Here is a 27451-nt window from a genome sequence, read left to right on the forward strand (position 1 = left end):
CTAGGCCTACTGATGTCCTGTTCAGCTTGAGAGGGAGAACGGGGAGATGAAGAGCTTACTATTGCTATAATTAATTAGAATGGAAACAAAAGGTTTCGTTGCCCGTAATGAAGCTATTTATCAGAGTTATTGACCTCAAAAAAGCCTAATTCGAGTAATTTACATAAACTACTGTTCAAAAGTTTGCGGTCACTTAGAAATGTCCTTGTTTTTGAAAGAAACACGTTTTTTTGTCTATTAAAATAACATCAAATTGATCAGGATGTCACGCCCTGACCTGAGATATCTTTGTTTATATTTTGGTTAGGTCAGGGTGTGACTCGGGTGGGTACGCTCGTTCTTGTATTGTCTAGGGTTTTTTGTATGTCTAGGGTTTTTGTAGGTCTAGTTGATTTGTATGTCTATGGTGGCCTGATATGGTTCTCAATCAGAGGCAGCTGTTTATCGTTGTCTCTGATTGGGGATCATATTTAGGTAGCCATTTTCCCTTTGGTGTTTGTGGGAACTTGTCTATGTGTGGTTGCCTGTCAGCACTCGGTTTGTTCAGTGCTCATTCTTTAAATAAATAAGAATGTACGCATACCACACTGTGCCTTGGTCCAATCCTTTTAATGAACGTGGCACAGGAATACAATGTAGACATTGTTAATGTTGTAAATGACTATTGTAGCTGGAAACAGCAGATTTTTTATAGAAAATCTACATAGACGTACAGAGGCCCGGTATCAGTAACCATCACTCCTGTGTTCCAGTGGCACGTTGTGTTAGCTAATCCAAGTTTATCATTTTAAAAGGCTAATTGATCCTTAGAAAACCCTTTTGCAATTATGTTAGCACAGCTAAAACTGTTGTTCTGATTAAAGAAGCAGTAAAACTGGCCTTGTTTAGACTAGTTGTGTATCTGGAGCATCAGTATTTGTGGGTTTGATTACAGGCTCAAAATGGCCAGAAACAAAGTCCTTTCTTCTGAAACTCGTCAGTCTAGTCTTGTTCTGAGAAATGAATGTTATTCCATGCGAGAAATTGCCAAGAAACTGAAGATCACGTACAACGCTGTGAACAACTCCCTTGACAGAAAAGCAAACTTGCTATAACCAGAATAGAAAGAGGAGTGGGAAGCACCGGTGCACCATAAGCTAGTGATGCGGATGGCCGTAAGCTAGTGATGCGGATGGCCGTAAGCTAGTGATGCGGATGGCCGTAAGCTACTGATGCGGATTGCCGTAAGCTAGTGATGCGGATGGCCGTAAGCTAGTGATGCGGATGGCCGTAAGCTACTGATGCGGATGGCCGTAAGCTAGTGATGCGGATTGCCGTAAGCTGGTGATGCGGATGGCCGTAAACTAGTGATGCGGATGGCCGTAAGCTACTGATGCGGATTGCCGTAAGCTAGTGATGCGGATGGCCGTAAGCTAGTGATGCGGATGGCCGTAAGCTACTGATGCGGATGGCCGTAAGCTAGTGATGCGGATTGCCGTAAGCTAGTGATGCGGATGGCCGTAAGCTAGTGATGCGGATGGCCAAAAGCTAGTGATGCGGATGGCCGTAAGCTAGTGATGCGGATGGCCGTAAACTAGTGATGCGGATGGCCGTAAGCTAGTGATGCGGATGGCCGTAAGCTGGTGATGCGGATGGCCGTAAGCTGGTGATGCGGATGGCCGTAAACTAGTGATGCGGATGGCCGTAAGCTGGTGATGCGGATGGCCGTAAGCTGGTGATGCGGATGGCCGTAAGCTGGTGATGCGGATGGCCGTAAACTAGTGATGCGGATGGCCGTAAGCTAGTGATGCGGATGGCCGTAAACTAGTGATGCGGATGGCCGTAAGCTAGTGATGCAGATGGCCGTAAGCTAGTGATGTGCAGGTCAGCTGTTTGTTCGCCCCCACCCACCTGCAATTGATGATAACCCATCCGCAACCACCTGACTATTTTAAATAAAGTGAACATCTGAGGCCCACACCCAACTCTAACCCGCAAATATCTAAAATGCACTGTACAGTTGTCTTTTTTCTCTTGAAAATGTATTGAGCAATTACGCTTCTCGTGAGCATTTAGAAAGGCTTGCGCCTATTGAACAGCAGCCTAGCATTTTACTGAAACAAAACAAAATAAGAAATGGACATCTTGTAGGCTGTGTGGGCTAATATCCTATACTGGTATATGAATTAATCTAATAACATAATTCCCCAACCTTAACCCTAACCTTAACCATTCAGAGTTCATGCCTAAACGTAACCTTAAACACTTCGCAATTTGATGTTTAGAACAGTTCAAAATATAGGTATCTCGCATTATAAATACATTAGTCCTTTACTGGAGCTCTGCCAGAGTGCTAGGGATGTGATACGGGTTAGGGTTATGATACGGGTTAGGGTTATGGTGCGGGTTGGGGTTATGGTGTGGGTTAGGGTTATGATACGGGTTAGGGTTATGGTGCGGGTTAGGGTTATGATACAGGTTAGGGTTATGGTGCGGGTTGGGGTTATGGTGTGGGTTAGGGTTATGATTCGGGTTAGGGTTATGGTGCGGGTTAGGGTTATGATACGGGTTAGGGTTATGGTGCGGGTTAGGGTTATGATACGGGTTAGGGTTATGGTGCGGGTTGGGGTTATGGTGTGGGTTAGGGTTATGATTCGGGTTAGGGTTATGGTGCGGGTTAGGGTTATGATACGGGTTAGGGTTATGGTGCGGGTTAGGGTTATGATACGGGTTAGGGTTATGGTGTGGGTTAGGGTTATGGTGCGGGTTAGGGTTATGATACGGTTTAAGGTTATGATACGGGTTAGGGTTATGATACGGGTTAGGGTTATGGTGCGGGTTAGGGTTATGGTGCGGGTTAGGGTTATGATACAGGTTAGGGTTATGATACGGGTTAGGGTTATGATACGGGTTATGGTGCAGGTTAGGGTTATGGTGCGGGTTAGGGTTGTGGTGCGGGTTTAAGGTTATGATGCGGGTTAGGGTTATGGTGCTGGTTAGGGTTATGGTGCGGGTTTAAGGTTATGATGCGGGTTAGGGTTATGGTGCTGGTTAGGGTTATGGTGCGGGTTTAAGGTTATGATGCGGGTTAGGGTTATGGTGCTGGTTAGGGTTATGATGCTGGTTTGAGTTATCATGTGGGTTAGGGTTATGATGTGGGTTAGGGTTATGATGTGGGTATGTGTACTATATGTTGTCTCCATATTCATTATCCCACTGGAAATCCACAATTTCATCCGCTATTGGCTTTGAAATGGAAATCAATCTATAAGAGTGTTCTCTGTAGAGAATCCGGTAATACGAGAGATGGGGCATTTGGCAAAATGTTTCAAGACAGAGATATTTTACATACACATTACATCAAATATAATTTAAGACTGCTTCCTAGGCTTCAAGAGATGTGGTCTCCATCTACAGTGAGTCTGAAGAGCCCTTGCAACACATGGAAGGAGACCCTGTGGGAAAGCAACCAAGTGATGTAACTCCCCTAATCTTGGATGACATTGTCATAACCTCTCTCTCACCTTCAAACTTTAATACAGTATTGTATCAGAGTCTCAGGAGGAATTCAGAGGATTCTTGTCAAACACACACACACACACACACACACACACACACACACACACACACACACACGCGCGCACGCGCACACACACACTGAGATGGCTCTCTAGCGTAATCGTCTCTATACTACGCTGACATGTGAAGGAGCATTAAATGAGGAGAGGCTGTCCCTAGGGACCTGTCAATCACAGGGATTGGAGAGCTCTCACGGTTGATCCAACCAACCCTCCTCCTCCTCCACTCACATGCTGCTGCCTCTCTCCTCTCCTCTCTCTCCTCTCCCCCTCTCTCTCTCTCTCTCTCTCTCCCTCTCTCTCCCTCTCCTCTCCTCTCCTCTCCTCTCCTCTCTTCTCTCTCTTCTCTCCCTCTCCTCTCCTCTCTCCCAATTATGCCTCTCATTAAGGCTTGATGTATATACAGTGCCTTGCGAAAGTATTCGGCCCCCTTGAACTTTGCGACCTTTTGCCACATTTCAGGCTTCAAACATAAAGATATAAAACTGTATTTTTTTGTGAAGAATCAACAACAAGTGGGACACAATCATGAAGTGGAACGACATTTATTGGATATTTCAAACTTTTTTAACACATCAAAAACTGAAAAATTGAGCGTGCAAAATTATTCAGCCCCTTTACTTTCAGTGCAGCAAACTCTCTCCAGAAGTTCAGTGAGGATCTCTGAATGATCCAATGTTGACCTAAATGACTAATGATGATAAATACAATCCACCTGTGTGTAATCAAGTCTCTGTATAAATGCACCTGCACTGTGATAGTCTCAGAGGTCCGTTAAAAGCGCAGAGAGCATCATGAAGAACAAGGAACACACCAGGCAGGTCCGAGATACTGTTGTGAAGAAGTTTAAAGCCGGATTTGGATACAAAAAGATTTCCCAAGCTTTAAACATCCCAAGGAGCACTGTGCAAGCGATAATATTGAAATGGAAGGAGTATCAGACCACTGCAAATCTACCAAGACCTGGCCGTCCCTCTAAACTTTCAGCTCATACAAGGAGAAGACTGATCAGAGATGCAGCCAAGAGGCCCATGATCACTCTGGATGAACTGCAGAGATCTACAGCTGAGGTGGGAGACTCTGTCCATAGGACAACAATCAGTCGTATATTGCACAAATCTGGCCTTTATGGAAGAGTGGCAAGAAGAAAGCCATTTCTTAAAGATATCCATAAAAAGTGTCGTTTAAAGTTTGCCACAAGCCACCTGGGAGACACACCAAACATGTGGAAGAAGGTGCTCTGGTCAGATGAAACCAAAATGGAACTTTTTGGCAACAATGAAAAACGTTATGTTTGGCGTAAAAGCAACACAGCTGAACACACCATCCCCACTGTCAAACATGGTGGTGGCAGCATCATGGTTTGGGCCTGCTTTTCTTCAGCAGAGACAGGGAAGATGGTTAAAATTGATGGGAAGATGGATGGAGCCAAATGCAGGACCATTCTGGAAGAGTCTGGAGTCTGCAAAAGACCTGAGACTGGGACGGAGATTTGTCTTCCAACAAGACAATGATCCAAAACATAAAGCAAAATCTACAATGGAATGGTTCAAAAATAAACATATCCAGGTGTTAGAATGGCCAAGTCAAAGTCCAGACCTGAATCCAATCGAGAATCTGTGGAAAGAACTGAAAACTGCTGTTCACAAATGCTTTCCATCCAACCTCACTGAGCTCGAGCTGTTTTGCAAGGAGGAATGGGAAAAAATTATGGTGTGGGTTAGGGTTATGATACGGGTTAGGGTTATGGTGCGGGTTAGGGTTATGATACAGGTTAGGGTTATGGTGCGGGTTGGGGTTATGGTGTGGGTTAGGGTTATGATTCGGGTTAGGGTTATGGTGCGGGTTAGGGTTATGATACGGGTTAGGGTTATGGTGCGGGTTAGGGTTATGATACGGGTTAGGGTTATGGTGCGGGTTGGGGTTATGGTGTGGGTTAGGGTTATGATTCGGGTTAGGGTTATGGTGCGGGTTAGGGTTATGATACGGGTTAGGGTTATGGTGCGGGTTAGGGTTATGATACGGGTTAGGGTTATGGTGTGGGTTAGGGTTATGGTGCGGGTTAGGGTTATGATACGGTTTAAGGTTATGATACGGGTTAGGGTTATGATACGGGTTAGGGTTATGGTGCGGGTTAGGGTTATGGTGCGGGTTAGGGTTATGATACAGGTTAGGGTTATGATACGGGTTAGGGTTATGATACGGGTTATGGTGCAGGTTAGGGTTATGGTGCGGGTTAGGGTTGTGGTGCGGGTTTAAGGTTATGATGCGGGTTAGGGTTATGGTGCTGGTTAGGGTTATGGTGCGGGTTTAAGGTTATGATGCGGGTTAGGGTTATGGTGCTGGTTAGGGTTATGGTGCGGGTTTAAGGTTATGATGCGGGTTAGGGTTATGGTGCTGGTTAGGGTTATGATGCTGGTTTGAGTTATCATGTGGGTTAGGGTTATGATGTGGGTTAGGGTTATGATGTGGGTATGTGTACTATATGTTGTCTCCATATTCATTATCCCACTGGAAATCCACAATTTCATCCGCTATTGGCTTTGAAATGGAAATCAATCTATAAGAGTGTTCTCTGTAGAGAATCCGGTAATACGAGAGATGGGGCATTTGGCAAAATGTTTCAAGACAGAGATATTTTACATACACATTACATCAAATATAATTTAAGACTGCTTCCTAGGCTTCAAGAGATGTGGTCTCCATCTACAGTGAGTCTGAAGAGCCCTTGCAACACATGGAAGGAGACCCTGTGGGAAAGCAACCAAGTGATGTAACTCCCCTAATCTTGGATGACATTGTCATAACCTCTCTCTCACCTTCAAACTTTAATACAGTATTGTATCAGAGTCTCAGGAGGAATTCAGAGGATTCTTGTCAAACACACACACACACACACACACACACACACACACACACACACACACACACACACACACGCGCGCACGCGCACACACACACTGAGATGGCTCTCTAGCGTAATCGTCTCTATACTACGCTGACATGTGAAGGAGCATTAAATGAGGAGAGGCTGTCCCTAGGGACCTGTCAATCACAGGGATTGGAGAGCTCTCACGGTTGATCCAACCAACCCTCCTCCTCCTCCACTCACATGCTGCTGCCTCTCTCCTCTCCTCTCTCTCCTCTCCCCCTCTCTCTCTCTCTCTCTCTCCCTCTCTCTCCCTCTCCTCTCCTCTCCTCTCCTCTCCTCTCTTCTCTCTCTTCTCTCCCTCTCCTCTCCTCTCTCCCAATTATGCCTCTCATTAAGGCTTGATGTATATACAGTGCCTTGCGAAAGTATTCGGCCCCCTTGAACTTTGCGACCTTTTGCCACATTTCAGGCTTCAAACATAAAGATATAAAACTGTATTTTTTTGTGAAGAATCAACAACAAGTGGGACACAATCATGAAGTGGAACGACATTTATTGGATATTTCAAACTTTTTTAACACATCAAAAACTGAAAAATTGAGCGTGCAAAATTATTCAGCCCCTTTACTTTCAGTGCAGCAAACTCTCTCCAGAAGTTCAGTGAGGATCTCTGAATGATCCAATGTTGACCTAAATGACTAATGATGATAAATACAATCCACCTGTGTGTAATCAAGTCTCTGTATAAATGCACCTGCACTGTGATAGTCTCAGAGGTCCGTTAAAAGCGCAGAGAGCATCATGAAGAACAAGGAACACACCAGGCAGGTCCGAGATACTGTTGTGAAGAAGTTTAAAGCCGGATTTGGATACAAAAAGATTTCCCAAGCTTTAAACATCCCAAGGAGCACTGTGCAAGCGATAATATTGAAATGGAAGGAGTATCAGACCACTGCAAATCTACCAAGACCTGGCCGTCCCTCTAAACTTTCAGCTCATACAAGGAGAAGACTGATCAGAGATGCAGCCAAGAGGCCCATGATCACTCTGGATGAACTGCAGAGATCTACAGCTGAGGTGGGAGACTCTGTCCATAGGACAACAATCAGTCGTATATTGCACAAATCTGGCCTTTATGGAAGAGTGGCAAGAAGAAAGCCATTTCTTAAAGATATCCATAAAAAGTGTCGTTTAAAGTTTGCCACAAGCCACCTGGGAGACACACCAAACATGTGGAAGAAGGTGCTCTGGTCAGATGAAACCAAAATGGAACTTTTTGGCAACAATGAAAAACGTTATGTTTGGCGTAAAAGCAACACAGCTGAACACACCATCCCCACTGTCAAACATGGTGGTGGCAGCATCATGGTTTGGGCCTGCTTTTCTTCAGCAGAGACAGGGAAGATGGTTAAAATTGATGGGAAGATGGATGGAGCCAAATACAGGACCATTCTGGAAGAGTCTGGAGTCTGCAAAAGACCTGAGACTGGGACGGAGATTTGTCTTCCAACAAGACAATGATCCAAAACATAAAGCAAAATCTACAATGGAATGGTTCAAAAATAAACATATCCAGGTGTTAGAATGGCCAAGTCAAAGTCCAGACCTGAATCCAATCGAGAATCTGTGGAAAGAACTGAAAACTGCTGTTCACAAATGCTTTCCATCCAACCTCACTGAGCTCGAGCTGTTTTGCAAGGAGGAATGGGAAAAAATTTCAGTCTCTCGATGTGCAAAACTGATAGAGACATACCCCAAGCGACTTACAGCTGTAATCGCAGCAAAAGGTGGCGCTACAAAGTATTAATTTAAGGGGGCTGAATAATTTTGCACTCCCAATTTTTCAGTTTTTGATTTGTTAAAAAAGTTTGAAATATCCAATAAATGTCGTTCCACTTCATGATTGTGTCCCACTTGTTGTTGATTCTTCACAAAAAAATACAGTTTTATATCTTTATGTTTGAAGCCTGAAATGTGGCAAAAGGTCGCAAAGTTCAAGGGGGCCGAATACTTTCGCAAGGCACTGTATACTGGCACATCAGTGGGGGATTTGTCAGACCTTCTCAGCCTCATCAAACATCTAGTGTGTGTGTGTTGGGGGCCTACAATGTTTCCGCTCTCCTCTCTGGTGTTGTGTGATCACACTGGCTTCTCACTGCAGAGAACATCAAGGACCCCCACACCCTTTCATCTAGCCTCCCTGCTTCAGCTTCACACACACACACACACACACACACACACACACACACACACACACACACACACACACACACACACACACACACACACACACACGACCGAGCCTTGACAGATATCACCCAGAATAGTCATCTCTAATAGTGCAGGAAGACATTTAAAGCTAACGCAGACAGATCTGACCCATGATGATTCCCAATGGTTTTCTACAGAGACAGATCTGACCCATGATGATTCCCAATGCTTTTCTCCAGCCATTAAATCCATGTAGCGACACACATGGCCATGCAGGCCTCTTTAAAAAGCAATCAGTGGAGATCCATCCTTCAGCCTCACGGTCCCCTGTCGCTGCCTGGCTGACCAAACTATGGAGAGGGGTGGAGAGGGATGGACGTGGATGGAGAGGGATATAGAGGGATGGAGGAGGATGGAGGTGGATGGAGAGGGATAGAGAGGGATGGAGAGGGATGGAGAGGCATGGAGGAGGATGGAGGTGGATGGAGAGGGATGGAGGAAGATGGAGGTGGATGGAGAGGGATGGAGGAGGATAGAGAGGGGTGGAGGTGGATGGAGAGGGATAGAGGGATAGAGAGGGATATAGGTGGATGGAGAGGGATGGAGGATTGGAGGTGGATGGAGAGGGATGGAGGTGGATGGAGAGGGATAGAGAGGGAAGGAGAGGGATGGAGAGGGATAGAGAGGGATGGAGGTGGATGGAGAGGGATAGCGAGGGATAGAGGAGGATGGCGAGGGATATAGAGGGATGGAGAGGGATAGAGAGGGATGGAGGTGGATGGAGAGGGATAGAGAGGGATGGAGGTGGATGGAGAGGGATGGATGATGATGGAGAGGGATAGAGAGGGATGGAGGAGGATAGAGAGGGATAGAGAGGGATGGAGGGGGATGGAGAGGGATGGATGATGATGGAGAGGGATAGAGAGGGATGGAGGAGGATAGAGAGGGTTAGAGAGGGATGGAGGGGGATGGAGAGGGATGGAGAGGGATGGAGGGGGATGGAGAGGGATAGAGAGGGATAGAGAGTGATAGAGGGATATAGAGGGATGGAGGTGGATGGAGAGGGATAGAGAGGAATGAAGGAGGATGGATAGGGATGGAGAGGGATATAGAGGGATGGAGGTGGATGGAGAGGGATAGAGAGGGATAGAGAGTGATAGAGAGGGATATAGAGGGATGGAGGTGGATGGAGAGGGATATAGAGGGATGGAGAGGGATGGAGGTGGGTGGAGAGGGATAGAGGGATATAGAGGGATGGAGGTGAATGGAGAGGGATAGAGGTGGTTGGAGGGAGATGGAGGAGGATGGAGAGGGATAGAGGGGGATGGAGAGGGATAGAGGGGGATTTAGAGGGATGGAGGTGGATGGAGAGGGATATAGAGGGATGGAGGTGGATGGAGAGGGATAGATAGGGATATAGGGGGATGGAGAGGGATAGATAGGGATATAGGGGGATGGAGAGGGATAGATAGGGATATAGGGGGATATAGAGGGATGGAGGAGGATGGAGAGGGATAGAGAGGGATGGAGGTGGATGGAGAGGGATAGAGAGGGATAGAGAGGAATGAAGGAGGATGGATAGGGATAGAGAGGGATATAGAGGGATGGAGGTGGATGGAGAGGGATATAGAGGGATGGAGAGGGATGGAGGTAGATGGAGAGGGATAGAGGGATATAGAGGGATGGAGGTGAATGGAGAGGGATAGAGGTGGATGGAGGGAGATGGAGGAGGATGGAGAGGGATAGAGAGGGATGGAGGTGGATGGAGAGGGAAATAGAGGGATAGATGGGGATGGAGAGGGAAGAGGGGGATTTAGAGGGATGGAGGTGGATGGAGAGGGATATAGAGGGATGGAGGTGGATGGAGAGGGATAGATAGGGATATAGGGGGATATAGAGGGATGGAGGAGGATGGAGAGGGATAGATAGGGATATAGGGGATATAGAGGGATGGAGGGGGATGGAGAGAGATGGAGGAGGATGGAGAGGGATAGAGAGGGATAGAGCGGGATATAGAGGGATGGAGGTGGATGGAGAGGAATGGAGGAGGATATAGAGGGATGCATGAGGGTGGAGAGGGATGGAGAGGGATGGAGGAGGATGGAGAGGGATAGAGAGGGATGGAGGTTGATGGAGATGGATAGAGAGGGATATAGAGGGATGTAGAGGGATGAAGGGGGTTGGAGAGGGATGGATGAGGATGGAGAGGGATAGAGGGGGATATAGAGGGATGGAGGTGGATGGAGAGGAATGGAATAGGGTATAGAGGGATGGAGGAGGATGTAGAGGGATGGAGGATGATGGAGAGGGATGGAGGAGGATGGAGAGGGATAGAGGAGGATAATTGGGCTGGAGAGGGATAGAGGAGGATAAGAGGGCTGGAGAGGGATGGAGGAGGATAAGAGGGTTGGAGAGGGATGGAGGAGGATAAGAGTCCTGGAGAGGGATGGAGGAGGATAAGAGGGCTGGAGAGGGATGGAGGAGGATGAAAGGGATGGAGGAGGATACGAGGGCTGGCGAGGGATGGAGGAGGATAAGAGGGCTGGAGGGGGATAGAGGAGGATAAGAGGGCTGGAGAGGGATGGAGGAGGATAAGAGGGCTGGAGAGGGATGGAGGAGGAGGATGGAGAGGGATGGAGGAGGATAAGAGGGCTGGAGAGGGATGGAGGAGGATAAGAGGGCTGGAGAGGGATGGAGGAGGAGGATGGAGAGGGATGGAGGAGGATAAGAGGGCTGGAGAGGGATGGAGGAGGAGGATGGAGAGGGATGGAGGAGGATAAGAGGGCTGGAGAGGGATGGAGGAGGATAAGAGGGCTGGAGAGGGATGGAGGAGGATGGAGAAGGATAGAGAGGGATGGAGAGGGATGGAGGAGGAGGATGGAGAGGGATGGAGAGGGATGGGGTGGATGGAGAAGGATAGAGAGGGATGGAGAGGGATGGAGGAGGAGGATGGAGAGGGATGGAGGAGGATAAGAGGGCTGGAGAGGGATGGAGGAGGATAAGAGGGCTGGAGAGGGATGGAGGAGGATAAGAGGGCTGGAGAGGGATGGAGGAGGAGGATGGAGAGGGATGGAGGAGGATAAGAGTGCTGGAGAGGGATGGAGGAGGATAAGAGGGCTGGAGAGGGATGGATGAGGATAAGAGGGATGGAGGAGGATAAGAGGGCTGGAGAGGGATGGAGGAGGATAAGAGGGCTGGAGAGGGATGGAGGAGGATGATGTCGTCTGTAGTTGCGTTCCTTTCTTTGTTTGCTGAAATCCATACCTTTTCAATAAACATGAATCAAATACCACCAACAACTGTTTACTTGTTGAGATTCAATTGGCACATGTGCATTTGTGCTGAATTGCCATCTTAGAACAATAGCAATGAGCAAACAGTCTGTGGTTATATTTTATTAACGTTTATTGAAATAGTATGGATTCCAGCAAACAGAAAGGAATGCAACTACAGAGGACAAACATAGGTACAAGGTGGCCGTTTAATAATTAAAATGTTTTTAAGTGTTGATCTTGGGAGAATCAATGTAGTCGGAGCTAGATTCCACAAAGCCTGGTCTGGGCTCCATGCCGTTGGGGAAGTTCATCAGAAACTTCCTTCATCATGGAGAGGGATTTAGTAGTCTATCACCCCGGTAACTCCCCATCATCAAATGATTCTGTTCTCTTGTTTGTGAACTACTGTACAGTGATCCCACATTACAGACGGGGAGGACAAGATGGTCATGAGAAGCAAATTATTACAGATGCTTCAACTCTCTCAAGAGAGGACTGAAGTCATTTAACCTCTAGGCTGTATAGACTTGTGTCTTAATATCCAGTCTGAAGAGGAACGAGATCATTAGCACAGTAGGGATGGAGGAGTGCGTTATAAGATATATCACCGTCTCTGTACCACATATCAATTGGAGACCAGACCATGATGTATGTCATTTTATCCTCTCATCTAAAGGTATACCAGAAGGACTGCTCTGTATTACCTCTCACACATAACACCTCTGGGTTATATGATGGGCTGAAACGGGTGACATCTCCACGTCAGTCTCTGTATCTAGTCTACTATATAGTCTGTTGAACGTCTCCACGTCAGTCTCTGTATCTAGTCTACTATATAGTCTGTTGAACGTCTCCACGTCAGTCTCTGTATCTAGTCTACTATATAGTCTGTTGAACGTCTCCACGTCAGTCTCTGTATCTAGTCTACTATATAGTCTGTTGAGCGTCTCCACATCAGTCTCTGTATCTAGTCTACTATATAGTCTGTTGAACGTATCCACGTCAGTCTCTGTATCTAGTCTACTATATAGTCTGTTGAGCGTCTCCACGTCAGTCTCTGTATCTAGTCTACTATATAGTCTGTTGAACGTCTCCACGTCAGTCTCTGTATCTAGTCTACTATATAGTCTGTTGAACGTCTCCACGTCAGTCTCTGTATCTAGTCTACTATATAATCTGTTGAACGTCTCCACGTCAGTCTCTGTATCTAGTCTACTATATAGTCTGTTGAGCGTCTCCACGTCAGTCTCTGTATCTAGTCTACTATATAGTCTGTTGAGCGTCTCCACGTCATTAGGCTCAGTGTCATAAAAGAGACAGAATGGAGGCCGATATCTGTAAACACTAAAGAATAGAGATCATTATTTTTCCATTTGTTCCGCCTGCTCTGTGTGTGCCTAGCAGGAGAGATTCCTTTACTTTTGAACTCATATTGTTTTTCCTCTGCCGTTCCTCCGTTTCCATAGCAGCATGCCGCTATAAGAAGATACTTTTTCAACCTCATTATTTATCTAGTTATCTTACAACCCTGTGCGAGCTGAAACAATGCTGTTGACTTTCAATGAAATGACTGTAAAGTCTGTAATAATTATGACTGACCACTTCAAGTTTTTAATGTATGCTGTCTTTGTGGTATTACGGTCATCCATGGTTTGTAAAGTGTACCATCACTTGTGGTGATGCTTTTACTGCTATTCTGTCCACAATCTGTATCAAGGCCAATTCATGTCAAGTCACGTCTCCAGTGTAATTAGCATCCTCGCTAATCTGCCCCCCAAGCCAGCCCTCCTGGGTAATCAAGTCACAGTGAGGGGGATAATGCTTGGTAATTGTCAATCAATCACAGACAGAATCCTCACAGAGACTTTCTCTTCTCTGTTCTCTGTTCTCTCTTCTCTCTTCTCCTCTCCTCTCATTTTCTCTCTCCTTTTCTCTACGTTCTCCTCTCCTCTCTGCTTCTCTCCTCTCCTATTCTCTTCTCCTCTTCTATTGTCTTCTCTGCAGGCTTATCCGGGAGCACCTGGGAGAGCAGGAGGTGTCGATCACCCTGACCATTGACTCGGTGGAAGAGGCTGATCTAGGGAACTACTCTTGCTTCGTGGAGAATGGCAACGGCAGACGGCAGGCCAACATCCAGCTCACAAAGAGAGGTAGGACACACAGACACAGACACAGACACAGACACAGACACACACACACACACACACACACACACACACACACACACACACACACACACACGCAGCTGAGTTTTTACTTAAAACCATAATTATCTGAAGGTTATTCTGTCTCATTGTTTCATTTTTAAGACACTGTTTCATTTTTAAGATACCTGCTTAATGTCACATCAACGTCAAACATTGAAATGTGTTTTCAGGGCTGGAGACCGACAGATAGACAGCTGTTATCTTGATGCCAATTTAGAGAAGCAGCAGAGGGACCGTGTTCATCTCTCTCTGTTTTTCTAGACACGTTGCATCCTTTCAAATCTTGGTGGTCAGAGCCCATTGGCTGACTAACGTCTACCAGAGAAGGGCCTGGACTCGATGCATCTCCATCCATCACCGTGGTGACAGCATTAGCTTCATTCCAGAGCACGGCCCAATCTCACAAACCCACAACACAAGATATCCACCAGACAAGGCCTGATGCCCCAACACCACAACAAAGCTATCTACCAGACAGGGCCTGATCCCCCAACACCACAACACAAGCTATCCACCAGACAGGGCCTGATCCCTCAACACCACAACACAAGCTATCTACCAGACAGGGCCTGATCCCTCAACACCACAACACAAGCTATCCACCAGACAGGGCCTGATCCCCCAACACCACAACACAAGCTATCCACCAGACAGGGCCTGTTCCCTCAACACCACAACACAAGCTATCCACCAGACAGGGCCTGATCTCCCAACACCACAACACAAGCTATCCACCAGACAGGGCCTGATCCCCCAACACCACAACAAAGCAATCTACCAGACAGGGCCTAATCCCTCAACACCACAACAAAGCTATCTACCATACAGGGCCTGGTCCCCTAACACCTCAACAAAGCTATCTACCAGACAGGGCCTGGTCCCCCAACACCGCAACAAAGCTATCCACCAGACAGGGACTGGTCCCCCAACACCACAACAAAGCTATCTACCAGACAGGGCCTGATCCCTCAACACCACAACAACGCTATCCAGCAGACAGGGCCTGATCCCCCAACACCACAACAAAGCTATCCACCAGACAGGGACTGGTCCCCCAACACCACAACAAAGCTATCTACCAGACAGGGCCTGATCCCTCAACACCACAACAAAGCCATCCAGCAGACAGGGCCTGATCCCTCAACACCACAACAAAGCCATCCAGCAGACAGGGCCTGATCCCCCAACACCACAACACAAGCTATCCACCAGACAGGGCCTGATCCCCCAACACCACAACAAAGCTATCTACCAGACAGGGCCTGATCCCTCAACACCACAACAAAGCTATCCAGCAGACAGGGCCTGAACCCCCAACACCACAACAAAGCTATCTACCAGACAGGGCCTGGTCCCCCAACACCACAACAAAGCTATCTACCAGACAGGGCCTGCTCCCCCAACACCAAAACAAAGCTATGTACCAGACAGGGCCTGATCCCACAACACCACAACAAAGCTATCTAACAGACAGGGCCTGGTCCCCCAGCACCACAACACAAGCTATCCACCAGACAGGGCCTGATCCCTCAACACCACAACACAAGTTATCCAGCAGACATTGCCTGATCCCCCAACACCACAACAAAGCTATCCACCAGACAGGGCCTGATCCCCCAACACCACAACAAAGCTATCTACCAGACAGGGCCTGATCACCCAACACCACAACAAAGCTATCCACCAGACAGGGCCTGGTCCCCCAACACCACAACAAAGCTATCTACCAGACATGGCCTGGTCCCCCAACACCGCAACAAAGCTATCCACCAGACAGGGCCTGATCCCCCAACACCACAACAATGCTATCTACCAGACAGGGCCTGATCCCTCAACACCACAACAAAGCTATCTACCAGACAGGGCCTGAACCCCCAACACCACAACAAAGCCATCCAGCAGACAGGGCCTGATCCCCCAACACCACAACACAAGCTATCCATCAGACAGGGCTTGATCCCCCAACAACACAACAAAGCTATCTACCAGACAGGGCCTGGTCCCCCAACACCACAACAAAGCTATCCACCAGACAGGGCCTGGTCCCCCAACACCACAACAAATCTATCTACCAGACAGGGCCTGGTCCCCCAACACCAAAACAAAGCTATGTACCAGACAGGGCCTGATCCCCCAACACCACAACAAAGCTATCTACCAGACAGGGCCTGGTCCCCCAACACCACAACAAAGCTATCTACCAGACAGGGCCTGGTCCACCAACACCACAACAAAGCTATCTACCAGACAGGGCCTGGTCCCCCAACACCACAACAAAGCTATCTACCAGACAGGGCCTGGTCCCCCAACACCACAACAAAGCTATCCACCAGACAGGGCCTGGTCCCCCAACACCAAAACAAAGCTATGTACCAGACAAGGCCTGATCCCCCAACACCACAACAAAGCTATCTAACAGACAGGGCCTGGTCCCCCAGCACCACAACACAAGCTATCCACCAGACAGGGCCTGATCCCTCAACACCACAACACAAGCTATCCACCAGACAGGGCCTGATCCCTCAACACCACAACACAAGCTATCCAGCAGACATTGCCTGATCCCCCAACACCAAAACAAAGCTATGTACCAGACAAGGCCTGATCCCCCAACACCACAACAAAGCTATCTAACAGACAGGGCCTGGTCCCCCAACACCACAACAAAGCTATCTACCAGACAGGGCCTGGTCCCCCAACACCACAACAAAGCTATCTGCCAGACAGGGCCTGGTCCCCCAACACCACAACAAAGCTATCTGCCAGACAGGGCCTGGTCCCCCAACACCAAAACAAAGCTATGTACCAGACAGGGCCTGATCCCCCAACACCACAACAAAGCTATCTACCAGACAGGGCCTGATCCCTCAACACCACAACACAAGCTATCTACCAGACAGGGCCTGATCCCTCAACACCACAACACAAGCTATCTACCAGACAGGGCCTGATCCCTCAACACCACAACACAAGCTATCCACCAGACAGGGCCTGATCCCCCAACACCAAAACAAAGCTATCCACCAGACAGGGCCTGGTCCCCCAACACCACAACAAAGCTATCCACCAGACAGGGCCTGGTCCCCCAACACCACAACAAAGCTATCTACCAGACAGGGCCTGATCCCTCAACACCACAACAAAGCTATCCAACAGACAGGGCCTGAACCCCCAACACCACAACAAAGCCATCCAGCAGACAGGGCCTGATCCCCCAACTCCACAACAAAGCTATCCACCAGACAGGGCCTGGTCCTCCAACACCACAACAAAGCTATCTACCAGACAGGGCCTGGTCCCCCAACACCACAACAAAGCTATCTACCAGACAGGGCCTGGTCCCCCAACACCACAACAAAGCTATCCACCAGACAGGGCCTGGTCCTCCAACACCACAACAAAGCTATCTACCAGACAGGGCCTGGTCCCCCAACACCACAACAAAGCTATCTACCAGACAGGGCCTGGTCCCCCAACACCACAACAAAGCTATCTACCAGACAGGGCCTGGTCCCCCAACACCACAACAAAGCTATCTACCAGACAGGGCCTGGTCCCCCAACACCACAACAAAGCTATCTACCACACAGGGCCTTGTCCCCCAACACCACAACAAAGCTATCTACCAGACAGGGCCTGGTCCCCCAACACCACAACATAGCTATGCACCAGACAGGGCCTGGTCCCCCAACACCACAACAAAGCTATCTACCAGACAGTGCCTGATCCCCCAACACCACAACACAAGCTATCCTCCAGACATGGCCTGATCCCTCAACACCACAACAGAAGCTATTTACCAGACAGGGCCTGATCCCTCAACACCACAACACAAGCTATCCACCAGACAGGTCCTGATCCCTCAACACCACAACACAAGCTATCCACCAGACAGGGCCTGATCCCCCAACACCACAACAAAGCTATCCAGCAGACAGGGCCTGGTCCCCCAACACCACAACACAAGCTATCCACCAGACAGGGCCTGATCCCCCAACACCACAACAAAGCTATCCAGCAGACATTGCCTGGTCCCCCAACACCACAACAAAGCTATCTACCAGACAGAGCCTGGTCCCCCAACACCACAACAAAGCTATCCACCAGACAGGGCCTGGTCCCCCAACACCACAACAAATTTATCCTCCAGACATGACCTGATCCCCCAACACCACAACAAAGCTATCTACCAGACAGGGCCTGGTCCCCCAACACCGCAACAAAGCTATCCACCAGACAGGGCCTGGTCCCCCAACACCGCAACAAAGCTATCCACCAGACAGGGCCAGGTCCCCCAACACCACAACAAAGCGATCTACCAGACAGGGCCTGATCCCTCAACACCACAACACAAGCTATCCACCAGACAGGGCCTGATCCCAGAACACCACAACACAAGCTATCTACCAGACAGGGCCTGATCCCAGAACACCAAAATGCAAGCTATCCACCAGACAGGATCTGATCCTTCAACACCACAACAAAGCTATCCACCAGACAGGGCCTGATCCCTCAACACCACAACAAAGCTATCTACCAGACAGGGCCTGGTCCCCCAACACCACAACAAAGCAATCTACCAGACAGGGCCTGATCCCCCAACACCACAACAAAGCTATCCACCAGACAGGGCCTGGTCCCCCAACACCGCAACAAATTTATCCACCAGACAGGGCCTGATCCCTCAACACCACAACAAAGCAATCTACCAGACAGGGCCTGGTCCCCCAACACCATAACACAAGCCATCCAGCAGACAGGGCCTGGTCCCCCAACACCACAACAAAGCTATCTACCAGACAGGGCCTGGTCCCCCAACACCATAACACAAGCCATCCACCAGACATCCAACAGGATAAAGGATGATGTCACAAGTGTTCTGTCTTTGGCATCATTAAAGTGAATACTTATTTTATCAAATCAATTCTCTGTAATTATTATTACTTGATTAAACAAATCATGTAAATGTAATTACCTAGGAAGTTGGGGCACCAAGGAAAAGTTATAATTGTCCTAATATAACTTCAGATATTTTAATATCTGATCAATAAATCTTCTAATTGTCATGCGTTGGTGTTATAGGTGGCAGGGAAGTCAGGCGCAGGAGAGTCAAATGGAGTGTAAAATGGAGTCTTTTAATAAAGTCCACGGAGTATGCTCCATAACACTAAATGTACATAAACATGGGTACGAGGACCCGACGCGCACCTATACAACAATCACACTACACTGACAATAAAACAATCTCTGACAAAGACATGAGGGGAAACAGAGGGTTAAATACACAACAGGTAATGAATGGGATTGAAAACAGGTGTGTGGGAAGACAAGACAAAACCAATGGAAAATGAAAAAAGGATCAATGATGGCTAGAAGACCGGTGACGTCGAACGCCGAGCACCGCCCGAACAAGGAGAGGCAACGACTTCGGCAGAAGTCGTGACAGTACCCCCCCCCCCCTGACGCGCGGCTCCAGCTGCGCGTCGACACCGGCCTCGGGGACGACCCGGAAGGCGAGGTGCAGGGCGATCCGGATGGAGACGGTGGAATTCTGATAACATGGAAGGATCTAACACATCCTCCACCGGAACCCAGCATCTCTCCTCCGGCCCGTACCCCTCCCAGTCCACGAGGTACTGAAGGCCCCTCGCCCGACGTCTCGAGTCCAAAATGGATCGAACAGAGTACGCCGGAACCCCCTCGATGTCTAGAGGAGGCGGAGGAACATTACGCACTTCAGCCTCCTGGAGCGGGCCAGCCACCATCGGCCTGAGGAGAGACACATGGAACGAGGGGTTAATACGGTAATGAGTGGGTAGTTGTAACCTATAACATACCTCGTTCACTCTCCTCAGGACTTTAAACGGCCCCACAAACCGCGGACCCAGCTTCCGGCAGAGAAGGCGAAGGGGCAGGTTTCGGGTCGAGAGCCAGACCCTGTCCCCTGGTGCGAACACTGGGGCCTCACTGCGGCGACGGTCTGCGCCAATTTTCTGGCGCCTTATGGCACGCTGAAGGTGGACGTGGGCTGCCTCCCAGGTCTCCTCAGCGTGCCGAAACCAATTGATGCCAAGGAGCCAGAACCGGCTGATACCCTAATACACATTGAAAGGGAGTAAGGTTAGTGGAGGAGTGACGTAGCGAGTTCTGAGCCATCTCTGCCCAGGGCACGAACTTCGCCCACTCCCCCGGCCGATCCTGGCAATAAGACCGCAGAAACCTACCCACATCCTGGTTAACTCTCTCTACCTGACCATTACTCTCGGGGTGAAAACCTGAGGTAAGACTAACCGAGATCCCCAGACGCTCCATGAACGCCTTCCAGACCCTTGATGTGAACTGGGGACCCCGATCAGACACTATATCCTCAGGCACCCCATAGTGCCGGAAAACGTGTGTAAACAGGGCCTCTGCAGTTTGTAAGGCCGTAGGGAGACCGGGCAAAGGGAGGAGACGACAGGACTTAGAAAACCGATCCACAACGACCAGGATCGTGGTGTAACCCTGTGAAGGTGGAAGATCGGTCAAAAAATCCACCGACAGGTACGACCACGGCCATTGAGGAACGGGTAGAGGTTGTAGCTTACCTCTGGGCAGGTGTCTAGGAGCCTTGCACTGGGCGCACACCGAGCAGGAAGAAACATAAATCCTCACGTCCTTAGCTAAAGTGGGCCACCAGTATCTCCCGTCAAGACAGCGCATCGTCCGACCTATCCCAGGATGACCAGAGGAGGGTGACGTGTGAGCCCAATATATCAATCAGTCGCGGACAGCAGACGGAACGTACAGACGACCAGCTGGACACTCAGGGGGAGAAGGCTCTGTACGTGACGCCCGCTCAATGTCCGCGTCCAGCTCCCACACTACTGGCGCCACCAAACACGAAGCTGGGAGTATGGGAGTGGGATCCATGGACCGCTCCTCTGTGTCATACAGCCGAGACAATGCGTCTGCCTTAACGTTCTGGGAGCCTGGTCTGTAAGAAAGAGTAAACACAAAACGAGTGAAAAACATGGCCCACCTTGCCTGGCGAGGATTCAATCTCTTTGCCTGCCGGATATACTCCAGATTGCGGTGGTCAGTCCAGATGAGAAAAGGGTGTTTAGCCCCCTCAAGCCAATGCCTCCACACCTTCAAAGCTTCTACGACAGCTAACAGCTCCCGGTTCCCCACATCATAGTTTCGCTCCACCGGGCTGAGCTTCTTTGAAAAGAAAGCACAGGGGCGAAGCTTCGGTGGCGTACCCGAACGCTGAGAGAGCACTGCTCCTATCCCAGCTTCGGATGCGTCCACCTCCACTATGAATGGCAAAGAGGGATCCGGATGAGCCAGCACAGGCACCGAAGTAAACAGAGTCTTCAGGTGCTCAAAAGCCCTGTTCGCCTCAGCCGACCACTGCAAACGCACCGGGCCCCCCTTTAGCAGTGAGGTAATGGGAGCTGCCACCTGACCAAAACCCCGGATAAACCTCCGGTAGTAATTGGAAAACCCCAAAAAACGCTGCAACTCCTTTACCGTGGTTGGAGTCGGCCAATTACGCACGGCTGTAATGCGGTCGCTCTCCATCTCCACTCCTGAAGTGGAAATCCGATGCCCTAGGAAGGAGATGGATTGTTGGAAAAACAAGCATTTCTCAGACTTGACATATAGATCATGCTCCAACAGGCGACCAAGCACCCTGCGCACCAGGGACACATGCTCGGCGCGTGTAGCAGAGTATATCAGAATATCATCGATATACACCACTACACCCTGCCCGTGCAGGTCCCTGAAGAACTCATCTACAAATGATTGGAAAACTGATGGAGCATTCATCAACCCATATGGCATGACCAGGTACTCATAATGACCTGAGGTGGTGCTAAATGCCGTCTTCCACTCATCACCCTTCCTAATACGCACCAGATTGTACGCACTCCTGAGATCCAATTTTGTGAAAAAACGTGCCCCGTGCATTAACTCAATAATCGTATTGATCAGAGGTAGCGGGTAACTATATTTCACTGTGATTTTATTAAGACCTCGATAATCAACGCACGGGCGTAAACCGCCATCCTTTTTTTTCACAAAAAAGAAACTCGAAGAGACAGGTGAAATGGATGGCTGAATGAACCCCTGATGCAGGGATTCAGAGATATATGTCTCCATAGCCTCCGTCTCCGCTTGCGACAGGGGATACACGTGACTCTTCGGATATGCAACGTCTACCAGGAGATCTATCGCACAATCCCCCCGTCGATGAAGTGGTAATTGAGTCGCCTTCTTTTTACAGAAGGCGAGAGCCAAATCGGCATATGCGGGGGGAATGCGCACGGTGGAGACCTGGTCTGGACTTTCCACCGTAGTAGCACCAACGGAAACCCCTAAACACCTACCTGAGCATTCTCGCGACCACCCTGTGAGAGCCCTCTGTGGCCAAGAAACAGTGGGGTTATGACAAACTAACCAGGGTAGGCCTAGCACCACAGAATACGCAGGAGAATCAATAAGGAAAATACTAATCTTCTCCTTGTGACCCTCCTGCGTTATCATACACAAAGGTGCGGTTACCTCCCTGATAAACCCTGACCCTAATGGTCGACTATCTAAGGCATGAATAGGGAAAGGCATATCCACAGGAACAATAGGGATCCCTAAACTATGAGCTAGACTTTTATTAATGAAATTCCCAGCCGCACCCGAATCTACTAGCGCCTTAATCTGGGAATGCAGTGAAAAATCAGGAAAAGAGACAGAGACAAACATTAGTGCAGCAGAGGGCTCTGGATGAGAATGGTGCCTACTCACCTGGGGTGACGCCAGAATGCCCTGCCTGCCCTCTCTATTCCCAGAGGAACCAACCCGGCACCGACCAGCAGTGTGCTCTCTGCGACCTTGAATGGTGCTCCAGCGGGAACCCCCTCCGGTCTCCCTGCGCACCATCCCTCCCAATTCCATAGGTTCGGGAGAGAGGGTGCGGGAGGATGGAACAACCAGACCCCGATCTAGACGTCCACGAGTAGCCAGCATGTTGTCCAGCTTGATGGACATGTCCACCAGCTGGTCGAAGGTGAGGGTGGTGTCTCTACAGGCCAGCTCCCGACGGACGTCCTCGCGTAGACTACAACGGTAATGGTCAATCAGGGCCCTGTCGCTCCATCCAGCGCCGGCAGCCAAGGTCCTAAACTCCAAAGCAAAATCCTGTGCACTCCTCGTCTCCTGCCTCAGATGATAGAGAAGCTCCCCCGCTGCTTTGCCTTCAGGTGGGTGATCAAATACTATCCGGAATTGGCGGGTGAACTCCTCAAAATGGTCCAGCGCCGCATCCTCCCTACTACACACAGCGCTGGCCCATTCCAGGGCTTTCCCGGTGAGGCATGAGACGAGGGCGTAACTCTTCTCACGGTCAGATGGTACTGGGGAGGCCGTGGCTAGATACAAGTTCAGTTTAAGGAGGAAACCCTGGCAGCCGGCAGTATCTCCGTTGTATCCCGTAGGTAGGGATAAATGGATCCTCGATTCCGGAGAGGAAAAATCGTTCACGGGAGATTCCGGTTGTGGTGGTGGTGGCGCTGGAGAAACTCCCTGTCTCTCCCAGCGATCCATTTTCATGACAATGTGATCCATGACGGAGCTGATAACGTCAAGCTCCCTAGCTTGTTCCTGAACGCGTTCCTCCAGCTCCATGGGCATAGTGTCCTCTCCTGCTGACTTCATATATTGGTCAGAGATTCTGTCATGCGTAGGTGTAATAGGTGGCAGGGAAGTCAGGCGCAGGAGAGTCAAATGGAGTGTAAAATGGAGTCTTTTAATAAAGTCCACGGAGTATGCTCCATAACACTAAATGTACATAAACATGGGTACGAGGACCCGACGCGCACCTATACAACAATCACACTACACTGACAATAAAACAATCTCTGACAAAGACATGAGGGGAAACAGAGGGTTAAATACACAACAGGTAATGAATGGGATTGAAAACAGGTGTGTGGGAAGACAAGACAAAACCAATGGAAAATGAAAAAAGGATCAATGATGGCTAGAAGACCGGTGACGTCGAACGCCGAGCACCGCCCGAACAAGGAGAGGCAACGACTTCGGCAGAAGTCGTGACAGTACCCCCCCACTAATTAATGAATTATTCTTTACCTCACGTTAGTCTCATTCCAAACGTCGTAAATTGTTGTTTATCTGCATGAACCCAGCCTTCACTATGAATCATCCATACATCAATTATCTTAATAATGTATTTATTAACTAACTAAATAATCACAGAAATGCACATGAATGCTCACTCATTCGGGATAACTGCAATCAATATATATATACAGTGTGTCGTTGTCATCTCTGTTGGAATTGTTCTTTTTCTGTTGGAAAGTTAATCTGAGATTCTCTCTGCATCCCTGGGACTTTGGTTAGAATGGATAATTCAGAGTAACATTCAGAAATGTTCTTATAGAATAGATGTGTCGGCGGTTGTCGGCCTTCGCATTTCAGGTCGACATAACTTCTAGCTGCAGACTAGTAATTAATATCGAAGAGTTGCTCTTATTCTGTCGAATCGATAGTCTCAGAGTTTAACCACATGGTTAAGAATTCAGCAACCATTACAACCTTAGCTTGTCCTGTGGTTTTTGTGGTCTCTACTCAAACCTTAGCCCCCTCGATGCTTAAGGTACACATGGTCTGAAGTGGGCTTCTCCAGGTGTGGGTTTTATTCGGCACAGTAAAAAGGCTGACCCATGATGCCAGATCGATGTCTGTGCTCATGGGGGCGTGCCAATGACTTCTCTTTCATTAGCAGTTTAAAATCACATTACATACATTCACAAATAGTTTCATCTTTACTCATTCATTTTATACAATAATTAGATGCACATCTCATAACGGAGACTCTTGTATAAACAGAGTCATGGTAATGTGGCTGTATTGTCTCTCAATGAGGTCACAAACATTAAACAAAACGGACCGGTCGTAGCTGGATTCTCCACCGACTGGTTATACATTCTCCAAAACATGGATATTGTTCAGTTCTCAAGTTCTGTGAGGTAGAATAAGTTCCTTTGTTCTACTGTGAACCTTTCTCTTTCTATACTGCATGAGGGAGAGAGTCTCCTTCATGAATTTACGACCTGAGATAACAGAGCCTTGGTATAGGAGGAAGAGAGAGGTGGTGAGAGAGAGATAGTTGGTGCTTGCTATATCCAAAGAGGGCCACGTCATGACACAAGCCATCCACCAGACACCCAACATGATAAAGGGTGATATCACAAGCCATCCACCAGACAGCCAACATAATAAAGGGTGATATCACAAGCCATCCACCAGACAGCCAACATGATAAAGGGTGATGTCACAAGCCATCCACCAGACACCCAACATGATAAAGGGTGATGTCACAAGCCATCCACCAGACAGCCAACATGATAAAGGGTGATGTCACAAGCCATCCACCAGACAGCCAACATGATAAAGGGTGATATCACAAGCCATCCACCAGACAGCCAACATGATAAAGGGTGATATCACAAGCCATCCACCAGACACCCAACATGATAAAGGGTGATATCACAAGCCATCCACCAGACAGCCAACATGATAAAGGGTGATATCACAAGCCATCCACCAGACACCCAACATGATAAAGGGTGATGTCACAAGCCATCCACCAGACAGTCAACATGATAAAGGGTGATGTCACAAGCCATCCACCAGACACCCAACATTATAAAGGGTGATATCACAACCCATCCACCAGACACCCAACATGATAAAGGGTGATGTCACAAGCCATCCACCAGACAGCCAACATGATAAAGGGTGATATCACAAGCCATCCACCAGACACCCAACATGATAAAGGGTGATATCACAAGCCATCCACCAGACAGCCAACATGATAAAGGGTGATATCACAAGCCATCCACAAGACAGCCAACATGATAAAGGGTGATGTCACAAGCCATCCACCAGACAGTCAACATGATAAAGGGTGATGTCACAAGCCATCCACCAGACAGTCAACATGATAAAGGGTGATGTCACAAGCCATCCACCAGACAGTCAACATGATAAAGGGTGATGTCACAAGCCATCCACCAGACAGTCAACATGATAAAGGGTGATGTCACAAGCCATCCACCAGACAGTCAACATGATAAAGGGTGATATCACAAGCCATCCACCAGACAGCCAACATGATAAAGGGTGATGTCACAAGCCATCCACCAGACACCCAACATGATAAAGGGTGATGTCACAAGCCATCCACCAGACACCCAACATGATAAAGGGTGATGTCACAAGCCATCCACCAGACAGTCAACATGATAAAGGGTGATGTCACAAGCCATCCACCAGACAGTCAACATGATAAAGGGTGATGTCACAAGCCATCCACCAGACAGTCAACATGATAAAGGGTGATGTCACAAGCCATCCACCAGACAGTCAACATGATAAAGGGTGATATCACAAGCCATCCAACAGACAGCCAACATGATAAAGGGTGATGTCACAAGCCATCCACCAGACACCCAACATGATAAAGGGTGATGTCACAAGCCATCCACCATACAGTCAACATGATAAAGGGTGATGTCACAAGCCATCCACCAGACAGCCAACATGATAAAGGGTGATGTCACAAGCCATCCACCAGACACCCAACATGATAAAGGGTGATGTCACAAGCCATCCACCAGACCCCCAACATGATAAAGGGTGATGTCACAAGCCATCCACCAGACAGTCAACATGATAAAGGGTGATGTCACAAGCCATCCACCAGACAGTCAACATGATAAAGGGTGATGTCACAAGCCATCCACCAGACAGTCAACATGATAAAGGGTGATGTCACAAGCCATCCACCAGACAGTCAACATGATAAAGGGTGATGTCACAAGCCATCCACCAGACAGTCAACATGATAAAGGGTGATGTCACAAGCCATCCACCAGACAGTCAACATGATAAAGGGTGATGTCACAAGCCATCCACCAGACACCCAACATGATAAAGAGTGATGTCACCAGAACCAAACAACCATCTAGCTCTGCTTTATAACCCCTGGTCCAGACACAACCTTCAACAACGTACCACCTCCCCACCCCCTCATCCTCTACCTCCTCTTCCTCCCCACGCCCTCATCCTCTACCTCCTCTTCCTCTTCCTCCCCACCCCCTCATCCTCTACCTCCTCTTCCTCCCCACGCCCTCATCCTCTACCTCCTCGTCCTCTTCCTCCCCACCCACTCATCCTCTACCTCCTCTTCCTCATCCTCCCCACCCCCTAATCCTCTACCTCCTCTTCCTCCCCACCTCCTCATTCTCTACCTCCTGTACT

General features: G+C 48.7%; 1 protein-coding gene across 2 annotated transcripts in view; it reads left to right on the plus strand.

The window, feature by feature from the left end:
- Positions 1–27451, plus strand: part of LOC110495483 (interleukin-1 receptor accessory protein-like 1) — a 398899-nt gene that overhangs the window by 331594 nt on the left and 39854 nt on the right. For both annotated transcript variants that reach the window (XM_036951893.1, XM_036951894.1), the window contains exon 8: positions 13920–14065. In XM_036951893.1, the coding sequence (XP_036807788.1) occupies positions 13920–14065 (146 nt within the window). The remainder of the gene's footprint in view (positions 1–13919; positions 14066–27451) is intronic.

Source organism: Oncorhynchus mykiss, chromosome 18, assembly GCF_013265735.2.
Source record: "Oncorhynchus mykiss isolate Arlee chromosome 18, USDA_OmykA_1.1, whole genome shotgun sequence".
In the NCBI taxonomy this organism is placed as follows: domain Eukaryota; kingdom Metazoa; phylum Chordata; class Actinopteri; order Salmoniformes; family Salmonidae; genus Oncorhynchus; species Oncorhynchus mykiss.